At 44.4% G+C, this 10,871-nt stretch overlaps 1 protein-coding gene across 4 annotated transcripts; it reads left to right on the top strand.

Annotated features, from left to right (window-relative positions):
* Rbm3 (RNA binding motif protein 3) lies at positions 1–3,501 on the top strand. 4 transcript variants are annotated; one of them, XM_032889957.1, is made up of 7 exons: positions 1–130; positions 696–813; positions 1,091–1,197; positions 1,840–1,945; positions 2,044–2,137; positions 2,486–2,562; positions 2,903–3,501. In XM_032889957.1, the coding sequence occupies exons 2-6, from the start codon at positions 711–713 to the stop codon at positions 2,541–2,543; spliced, it is 468 nt and encodes a 155-aa protein (XP_032745848.1). In that variant the 5' UTR covers positions 1–130; positions 696–710; the 3' UTR covers positions 2,544–2,562; positions 2,903–3,501. The 4 variants fall into 4 exon arrangements, with proteins under 4 accessions (XP_032745848.1, XP_032745846.1, XP_032745845.1 ...); XM_032889955.1 differs by having other exon boundaries at positions 2,483–2,562; XM_032889954.1 differs by having other exon boundaries at positions 2,483–2,566.
* The last annotated feature ends 7,370 nt before the right edge of the window (positions 3,502–10,871 follow it).

Below are 10,871 nucleotides of genomic sequence, written 5' to 3'. Positions count from 1 at the left end.
CGCTGGGGGACGTTCTGTGTCGTCACCGCTACGCACACTTTATCAGGCGTCTTCCCGCGCCGCAGTCTCTCTGTTCTCCCGGTTCCTTAGAGCTCGTCGTCTCTGCAGTCTTCTGGCTTTTAATTTCCAGGTAAGTGCGTAATCTTGCCCAGTGATCATCCCCCACCTCACTTCCTTGCCCTTCAGGGGCGAGGGACGAGAGTAGGAATAGTGGCCGCCGACATGTAGGCTTGAGCTCCGAGGTCGGTTAGTTCCAGGCTCGAAAGCAAAAATCTCTTAATTGTGAGGCTGGTGTGCTGCATCTGAACGGGAGGGATGCCGGAAGGCACGGGCCGGGTCGGCGGCGGTGGCAGGGACCATGCGCCAACCTATATCGGCTGTCTCTTCCCACGTGACCGCCGCCATCTTGTTCTGCGGGGAAAGAGGAAATGCAATGCTGCTGTAGGCCTGCGCGACCGTACAAAATGACGGGCGTGGCGGCCTGAGATGTTGTAGGCATGCGCGGTAGTAATCATCAAATGGCGGATGGGCTCACCCGGCCTTGCTGGTTCCCGCCTTTTCTGCTCCCGAGCCCCTTGCTATTTGAATTATTTTTTTTCCTCACTCTGTGTTTCCCCGTAATTCTGTCTCCGAGTGTTTTACACCTCACCACTTGCCACATCGACTCCCCAATATTCCATACACTCTCCCTCTAGGACTTGGATTCTGCCATGTCTTCTGAAGAAGGAAAACTCTTCGTGGGAGGGCTCAACTTCAACACTGATGAGCAGGCACTTGAAGACCACTTCAGCAGCTTCGGGCCTATCTCTGAGGGTGAGCCATGGATCAGCCCCCAGGTTGAGGGTTGGTGGGTAAGAGTGAGTCTAGGACTAAAACCTGAAATTCTGCCTTCCGCGTCTGTGAGGTACAGTTAGGCTGAGAAAAATACAATGGGATACGGGATTTTTTTCCGGGGGAGGAGGAGTTGGTGGGGGCGCTATTTGATGTGTGCCGCTGTGCCTGTGCCTGGTTTGTTTGGCAGGCTATTGCCTTCCACTTTAATGTTAGGGTTCTAACATATGTATTTCTGCCTCTCCCCCACCCTCCCCAGTGGTTGTTGTCAAGGACCGGGAGACTCAAAGATCCCGGGGTTTTGGCTTCATCACCTTCACAAACCCAGAGCATGCCTCAGATGCCATGAGAGCCATGAATGGAGAGGTGAGGCCTCCTGCCTGCAGAGGGGCCTTCTCCCCTGTCTGCCACTTTCTTCGTTCTTTCTGTTTTCCCTCTATGTCTGCCAGGGGCAGCGTGGCCAAGAAGCCCCGCAGTGTCCACTCACAGGAGCATGACTGCCTTCTGTTCTAGGGGGTGGAGGGCAGCGGCAGACAGAGCCGGGCTGCCTGGGAGGCGACGACTGGTCCTGCATGAGGCGGAGAAGCCACCTGTGGATGGTTGACCTGCTCTGGGCTTAGGTAGTAGAGTCTGCAGACCTGTGGGCCTGGCCCGGAGAGGACCTCGTGAGTCTGCTGGGATGGACTCTGGAAGCCTCAAATCAAGAGAGGCGTCTCAGCCCTAATAGTCGGGCAGCTTAGAGGAGTGGGGAGGAGAACTCAGCCTGAGTTCAGTCAAGATGTAAGTAGTAGCAGGGGAGCACGGTGGATTCAGGTCCTTTTGTGGGATTCTGTAGCTCCTGGTGAAGCCATTTTGGTCAGAGGAGCTTATCTTGGTCATGGCACCCAGATTTTGGTGCCCAGCAAGAATTTCTGGGCTTTTGCCTACCTGCCTATGCCCATTCTTCCCTCATCACTACATTGACTGACTGACAACACTTCCTTGTGTCTGTCTCCTTCCCATACCTAGTCCCTGGATGGGCGCCAAATCCGTGTGGACCATGCAGGCAAGTCTGCCAGGGGAACCAGAGGGGGTGCCTTTGGGGCCCATGGGCGTGGTCGCAGCTACTCTAGAGGTAAGTGCAGTCATGGTATGATTATGACTTTAGGTAGAGTCGTCTAATTTGTTAGGTGCCTATGTCTGAACAGCTGTTACTTCAATGTTTTTCTGCAGGTGGTGGAGACCAGGGATATGGAAGTGGAAGATACGACAGCCGACCTGGAGGCTATGGATATGGGTATGGGCGGTCTAGAGACTACAGTGGCAGGTGGGTACTAAGAGGTTGGGATAGTGAGGTACCAGTGTTCTTAAGAATTCAGTAGCCTAATACTCATACATATTTTAGCTGGAAATGGGAAGTTTACATGGTGCTCATATGTTTGATGTGGTCAGTTTATACATTTTTGAAAGTTTTGTGTGGCTGGGTATATCAAAAGTCAATTGCCTGTGCCCACCATGTGCCAACCTCATGGATATAATTTCCATTATCACAAAAACTAGCTAAAATTTATATTGTGAACCTACTATTATGAAATTTGACATGTATAGTTTTTAATATGTAACGTATACAAAGTAGGGTACGTTTTTGTAAAACAACATCGCTTTTTCCCAGAAGCCAGGGTGGCTATGACCGCTACTCAGGAGGAAATTACAGAGACAATTATGACAACTGAGATGGGGCATGCACACAATGTAGGTGAGACCTGAGTATTGGCACTTTGTCAATCTGTGTTCATCAGGTCCTCTTCTCTTCCCTTTTGCTTTTTTTCTCACCACACTGCCCTTTATCTCTGCTGCCTTGCTGCCTTCCAGCCAATCTGTCAGCCGCCACTCCCCTGCTCTTGCTGTTGTATGCATGCCAGAACTAGTTGCGGGGGCCGGGGGATGTTCTGAAAGTAATCTATTGGGGGCATGGTAGAGATAAAAGAGGTCTGGTGTGCTGCATCTTTATCAACTCTGGGAGGTTAGCATGTTATCTTATCAGCCTGTTTCTTCCTGACATCAAAATTCTACCCGTTCTTACTGTTCTCAGATACACAAGGAATAACACTTCTGATCCAGGATCGTCCTTGCAAATTGCTGTATTTATAAAGATTTTTGGAGCTGCGCTGAAACGTCTGTTTTAGTACATCAAGTTCTATTTTTGAATTGAGCTCCCAAGGTAGTTTGTTAAAGAACTTTTAGAAAGCTCCATATGTTCTTTAAACACTTTTCCCCCTTTTAAAGACAAATTTTAAGACATTTGTTAACGGTCCCAATATTTTTCCTTTTATCAGAATTTTTGTTGAGGCACTCAGGATTATTGTTGCTGGCCAAGAGAAAAAAGTGGCCAGGATAAATCAAGTTTTTTAAATTAATGTGTATTTAGGGACATTAAAAATTTGTAAATGATGTTTTCTCATGGCCAGAAAGTGATTTCTGAATGTACCTATGAACAATCTACATCAAGATCATGATTACTAGAGATGTTTTTTATTAAAGATCACTGTCCTGATTATATAGAAGAGCTTCTTTAAAATGTTTGTGAATGTCATTTTTTAATACTGGAAGAAAAAGTATTCTGTTGTGTCTGATGTGTTTAGGATGTCCTTTATGGAGCTAATTAAAAGATGAAACCTGAACACAAATCAATACTGATAATGCTTTTTCCTTATTCAACCCAGTTGACAATGTAGAACTAGAAGCAAGACAGGAAGACGAAGCTTGGAAAAGGCCCCGGGATGGGCAGGAAGTGCCAAAAGGGTTGAGGCTTGAATATGAAGTTAGTAAAGTTTGGGTTCCTTTGGCTGTATGGTGAGACATGAGATGTGATGGCTGCAGATGAAAGTCGATTCCCTTATGACTAGAATTGGGTTGTCTGAAGTCATTTCTTGGTTTCTTGGTTCTTTTCACAACTGTTTTCTTAAGTTTGTTTTTCTGAGCACAAGGTACATGGATACCCTTGCAAGATTGTTCAGAAAATATTAAGTGCCTTAATCTCATGACATGACTCTACCCTATACAGACAGAGTAACACACTTTTTTGAAGGGGATTGTAGGGATATATGTGAGACATATACCGTGACTAGAAAATAGGGATTGGGGTTGGGGATTTAGCTCAGTGGTAGAGCGCTTGCCTAGGAAGCGCAAGGCCCTGGGTTCGGTCCCCAGCTCCGGAAAAAGAAAAAGAAAATAGGGATTAAAGTTCAGCCTGGATTCAGATTCCTGAATTCAAATGTGGGCGTTTCTTCTCCCTGCCCTTTTGACATTTAATGAGAGATTTAACATCTGGTTTCCTTAGCATAGTGTTCCACATCTGGGGAGGAGAGTCAGATGAATAAGTTATAAAAAGCCACTGAGAACAATATTCTGTCACAAACATTGTCTTAAGTGAGAAGCCCATGGTGGCCCTGTAAATTTGGGGGTGGGGGTATCATTAGCGGTTCAGTTCTGCTTTCATTTTAGTGAGTGTTCTAGTGGGTATCTTTGGATCCCATGGGTCTTAGTCCTTCATTAGTTCCAGTTAGAACGATTTTCACCTGGCCAATACTGAGCATAATACCTCCAGGCTGCAGACTCACCATTTATTACTCTAAACAGTTTGCTTCATCCTTGGGGCATGGAGGCTCCACAACTAGCAGGAACAGGCCCCAAGGATCCTCCTTTCTTCCACCCAAATGGTCATGAATTTGCTTTGGCAGGTGGATGAAGACTCAGGAACTTTCCAGAATACTGCTTCACCCACTGAGCCAGGCCCAGGTTATGGGGCATTGTGGCTAACCCTACCAGGTGGGTACTTGGTCAGAGGAAGCACTCTATGCTGGGCCTTTGGGGAAGTAAGGTGGTGGGAACTGGCAGAACCATTTGCCTTAAAGGTCAGGGGTGGGGAGGAAATAAACCCAGTGTCACTTGAGGTCCTATTTTATCATCAACCACAAATGACAATGGTTGGGTGAATTTCCTAGGTGTGTGTATGTGTGTATTAACAGCAACAAAGAACATAAAAATAGCCTCAGATTTCTGTGACAATTGTTCTACTTTCCAGATCGATAACTGGAGATACAATGATTAGCTATGGAAAGCCTATGTCTAGGTGCTAATTGTTGGGAAAGAAATGGCCCAGGGGGTCCACTGCAAAGGTCATGCAGACCTTAGTAAAACTCAAATTAGAGGTCCAAAGCCAGCGTGAGATTGACCCTAGAACCACAGTAGCAAACATCACAGGCAAAGGACATTAGTGCTAGAATTACAGGAGTGTGATGCCTTCCTGGGGACTGAGCCCATAGGCTTGTTGCATGCTAGGCCAGCTCTATTTTCAGCCTCCAAAGATTTTAGGCTCTGCTTCCTATCTTCAATTAAAGCATTTTTAAAATGGAAACTGCTTTTTGGTGGATTTTAGAGTTTTAAACAGAAAAATGTTTAAAATGGATAAACTCCCTAAATAATGCTACCACATAACCTTATGCCACATTTTGCACTGAACAGATAGAGAATGTACTATCCTATCTTTCCAGAGTCAGATCTATGGTTAGGGCATGTGAAAATCAGTATCCTGGTTTTGTAAGCTTCCTACACCCTTCTCAGCTACAGTCCTCTCCCTTTACACGGTTGAGGCTATCCTTTGTGGTTCACAAGCTCTAAAAGCATTGCTGCTTCCAGTTTGATGGCAAGAAAAATATTGGTGCAACCTGATGAGAGTTTTAAAGCCACTTCCTAAATAATTAGCACAATTACAGTAAAGCTCTTAGTGTTTTTACGTATTCATGTACACTGTAGCTGTCTTCAGACACACCAGAAGGCATCAGATCTCATTACAGATGGTTGTGAGCCACCATGTGGTTGCTGGGATTTGAACTCAGGACCTCTGGAACAGCAGTCAGTGCTCTTAACCTTTGAGCCATGTCTCCAGCCCAAAATAAACCTGTATTTTATTTGAAGAATGGTTTTGAATTCAAGGCAAACCCTTGATATGTGTGAAGCAAATTTTATGATCTTGTACTATGGGTGAAAATTCACTAAGTTTTTGTTATTTTAACAAATTAGCATGGCCTATGGGAAAGCATTTAGTAAGGATTTCTTGTGCATCAAAATATAAAATTTGTGGGACCCATTTGCTTTGAATTAGACTGATACCCAAAAGCAGGGGGTTTCTAGCCAAAAAGATGTTTGTGTCCAGTTTAACTGACTGGGGAAGGGAGCAGATGACACTTTAGAAAATGAGCAGAGTTAAAACAATTTGACTTTAACCATTCAACAAAGTTTTTATTTGACACGTGCTAACACGTACATAAAGTATTAAGTTGACATTTCTAAAACCTGTTTCAGTAAAGTAGTATTTTCTGCTTCACTAGTTGTCATTGCAGGGGATTCATAGGTAAGTAAGCAGTCCACCAACCTAAAGCTTATTTTGAGATGGGACTTTATGAAGCCCAGACTGGCTTCCACTTTCCAAGTGCTGTGAGGCACATTCCCTCTTCAGAAGCTTGAATTCTTATTATTCCTGTAGGTATTTTTATTTCCAAGATAGTATATATTTAAAGCATAGGGCATGGTTTGGTGACACACATTGGAGATAATTACCATTTTATTGCATTCACACAATGTGCTTTTGGTGTCTGTGAAAATGATTTATCCGCCTTTTAAGTGTGTGCTACAGTATCACTATGGTGATGCTGTCTTCAGGAAGAAAACGGGACTTGGAATATGAGGTGAGTATGCTATTGTTGAGCTATCTCTGCTTTTACTTTAAGGTTGAATACTGTCCTTATGTTGGATCTCTATCTTGGCTTTTGTAAATTTTATAAGCAAGTGCAAACCTTTTGATATGCCTTTATTTTCCAAAATAATTATTAAAATTTTGATTAAAAAGCTTTCATGTGTATTGCATGTATGTCTGTGCAAGGGTGTCAGTTTCCCTAGAAGTGGAGATCCAGTGGTGAGCTGCCACGTTAGGGTTCTGGAAGAGCAACCACAGAGCCATCTCTCCAGCCCCCAAAATCATTGAATTTTTGTCTCTGTATGGTTGACTCCTGAACATTAAAGGTCTCAGTTTGGCCTGGAACTGAAGCCACCCATTGGCACTGGGAACTAAAGTCATCTGCAAGAGCAACATGGACTCATAAAGAAAGGGTGCTGGGTTTTGTTGGAACCCTGATTGATTTCAGCTTGTGGGGGCTGGGTGTGTAGATACTAGTTCATAGGCCTGATCTGACATTTTCCCCCCCAATTTTCTTTTCATTGATGTTCTGCCTCAAAGTATGTCTGTGTAAGGGAGTTGAATGCCCTGAAACTGGAGTTGCAGTTATAAATTGCCATGTGGGCTGGGACTTGAGCCCAGATATCTTTTTTTTTTTTTCTCGGAGCTGGGGACCGAACCCAGGGCCTTGAGCTTGCTAGGCAAGCGCTCTACCACTGAGCTAAATCCCCAACCCCTCTTGGTCTGACTTCTATTCCCAGATCCTAGAATAACTCCTGAGACATAGGCCAAATATGTTGGAATATGCACCTGCACTCCTGACATTTTACCTTTAGCTTTGCTAATTCTATGATCAAATGTGCTCCAGCTATATGTCACTTAAAGAAGGAAATAAGTTCTCAAATGTTTGGTGATTTCAAGGTGTACAAGCATACACTGTCCTTTAAAATTAGATAGAAGGCCACAGTGGTACTATGTTCATGGTTGCCAGAAACCCTAAAGATTACAACAAAGGCCCTCCACAAACAGACTGAAGTGGTGTGATATACCATCTAAGGAGTGCTATTTACATGCTTGAAGATTTGAATTCCTTCTGTTTTCTTTGACCCATTGGTGATTTAAGAGTTTTAGGGCTTCTATTGTGATACAAGACCATGACCTTAGAGACATTAAAGAAAATCTGGCTAAGAGCTGATGGAGAGGCAGTTGAGTCCTGCTTAGTACACTATGCCCATAAACCCTTAGTAAAGATTTCTTTCCCTTTTACTAAGGATGGGAATTCTTGGCCCCTGCCCTACTACACCATGCAGGATTGTTAAGTAGCTTGAGCTAAAATAGGAAACCACAATTGCAGGAAATGTAGTCCAATTACATCCAGGAGAACTTGCATCTAGTCCTAACAGAATTTTGGCTCTTAAGGTCCTTTCCAGAGTTCAATTCCCAGCATCCAAATGGCAGTAGCACACAGCTTCTCATTAGTGCCTTGGGCATTTTTCTCATCACTGTTCGTCACAGCTAGCTAGGGCCTTCTTACTTAGCAGCCTGTGAAGCTTGTGTGTGTGTGTGTGTGTGTGTGTGTGTGTGTGTGTGTGTGTGTGTGTGTGTGTGTGTGTGTGTGTGTGTGTGTTTCTTTTGCTTACAAGCTTGAATAATCTATCACCTCAGGAAGGGCAGAAGTAAGAAGAATCTCAAGTTATAAACCAGCCTGGGCCAACTTAGTTTACCATAGGTCCTGAGTTCAATTCTCAGGAACCACATGGTGGCTCACAACCATCTGTGAGATCTGGTACCCTCTTCTGGCCTGCAGGTATATCGTAAATATTAAAAAAAAAAAAAAAGCTAAAGCTATCTTTTAAAAATATGAAAGGTATTGAGGGTATAGTTAAATCATCCACCACACAGAAACATGATTGATAATCAACTGGTTATTCTGCCAGTCTTGTTCATGTTTCTCCCTGCAAGTCCTCTGTGAAGATGGCTCAGTCTGTAAAGTGCATGCTGTGCAACGATAGAACCTAAGTGTGGGCCACATAAGGGAGGCACAACTATAATCTTAACACTGAGGAGTGGGCTTTCCTCTGGCTCTCTAGCTAAATGAGTGAGCTCCCAGATTCAATTAGGGACCTCTCAAGCCTCCCCCCCACCCCCACACCCTGAGCTGAGGACCAACCCAGGGCCTTGCCTTGCTAGGCAAGCTCTACCACTGAGCTAAATCCTCAACCCCCTCTCAAGCCTTAAGTACAAGAGTTGTGTGGTCAACCCTAAAATGAACACATGCCAATAACATAGACTGAGTACACTTGCCAAGAGTGTACTCAAAATAACTTCAAAATAAGTTTTTAAAAAGATGGAGAATGATTGAGAAATCTCCTAGGTGTCGCCTGGCTGAATATGAACTTGTACAGTTGGGCATGTGTGCACATAGGTTACACATATACAAGCTCCATAGCCTGGCTTCCTGTCTGGATTCTTCAGGCAAAAGGATCATACCCTTGCCTCACATGAGAATGTCTTCCAGAAGCCTTTAATCCTACCTACTATTCAGTAGATTTCAGGGATTCTGAGCTGGAGACTTTCCTGGCCCACAGAGCAAGGGCCAGGACTACTCAGAAGTTGTCTCAAAAAGCAAGTCCTACCATCCCCTAAAACCTACCGACCATTTAGAAACCTGTCTCACTTTTAAGATAATAAATGTAGGGGTTGGGGATTTAGCTCAGTGGTAGAGCGCTTGCCTAGCAAGCACAAGGCCCTGGGTTCGGTCCCCAGCTCCGAAAAAAAGAAAAGGGAAAAAGAAAAAGATAATAAATGTAGCTCAGGGAGACATGGGAAGACCCTAGGACATTGTCCTGTAGTTGATGTGGGATGGGTGTTAGTGTGTATTCTAGGGCAAGACAAACATCGATTTGCTTCAGGATTCATGAATAAGATCTATAGAAACAAGTGTTGCCTAAGAGCCGAAAAGGTGGCTCAGCAGTCGAGCACCCATGTTCTGTGGTTCACACCACTTGTAACTGATCTATATGGTGCCTCTGCACACGTGCAGGCACGCAATTTTAAGACCAGGAGGTATTCAGGAGGCAAGTGGATTTCTGAGTTGGAGGTGGACAGAGGAGACTGCATAATGTCGCATTAAGGAGTAGGAGGCCTTCAGAAGGAAAATAAGGCAGTGTGTATTCAAATAATGGGACAGGAGACCAGGATGGAAGGAATAAGTTCAGTAAGCAGTGAGTGTGAAGAAGCTCAAGACATTGACTTGTCCCAGAATTAGGGAGCCCATTCTAGACTCAGGAGTGAACATACTCTCAAGTATGGATTTCTGAGGGCTGGAGGGATGGCTCAGCGGTTAAGAGCACTGACTGCTCTTCCAGAGGTCCTGAGTTCAATTCCCAGCAACCACATGGTGGCTCAAACCACCTGTAATGGGGTCTGATGCCCTCTTCTGGTGTGTCTGAAGACAGCAACAGTGTACTCACAGACATAAAATAAATTTTTTTTTTTTTTTGGAGCTGAGGACTGAACCCAAGCGCTCTACCACTGAGCTAAATCCTCAACCCCCATAAAATAAATTTTAAAAATGGATTCCTGAGACCAAAGGATTTTTACAAGTGGACTGGGGACTTGGTATATCAGGGGCATGCAGTTAGAAGACAAATACGACCACTCTTGTCAACTGCATTAGCTAGCTTCCAGAGGTTGGCGATTTCTGTAGTCCAGATTATGGTTGCATCGTTGTTTTGTACATCTATGGCTATACATAGTGAACCCCCTCAGGATTTACTTCACAATGGAGCACAGCAGAGTGCAGTGGTGCCATCCTGTATCCTGTTATAGGCAATGGGACTTAAAAGCTCCCATGGGTTTAAGGTTCTTTTCTCAATCATTGTAACCAAAGTTATAACCTCCAGAAACTGCTTTTCATCAATTCCTACACCAAGAATGAGACTCGCCCTCAAGCACTCCCTGGCCACTGACATCTGCCTCTTAGCTACAAGCTGACTGCCTTCTCATTAGCTTGTTCAAACTATCACATAGTCTAGTGAGCATGTAAATTACTTAAAGTTTGAAAAGTTGGCTGCGCTAATGCATGCTTTTAATGCAGCAGCGGGGTGAATCTCTACAGGCCTGATCTACACAGTGAGTTTCAGGATAACCAGAACTACATAATAGGCATGGTCTCAAAATCAGCCGAGGTGCCATGAATCCTTGCTTTCAGGAGTTAGGCAGAGGCAAACCCATCTTTATGAGTTCCAGTATACTCTGATCTCCAGAGCAAGTTCCAACAGCAGAAGCTACATAGAAAGATCCTATCAAAAGAACCAGAAAATGG

The sequence above is a fragment of the Rattus rattus genome, chromosome X (assembly GCF_011064425.1).
Source record: "Rattus rattus isolate New Zealand chromosome X, Rrattus_CSIRO_v1, whole genome shotgun sequence".
Classification (NCBI taxonomy): domain Eukaryota; kingdom Metazoa; phylum Chordata; class Mammalia; order Rodentia; family Muridae; genus Rattus; species Rattus rattus.
This window is presented reverse-complemented; position numbering and strand designations above follow the sequence as displayed.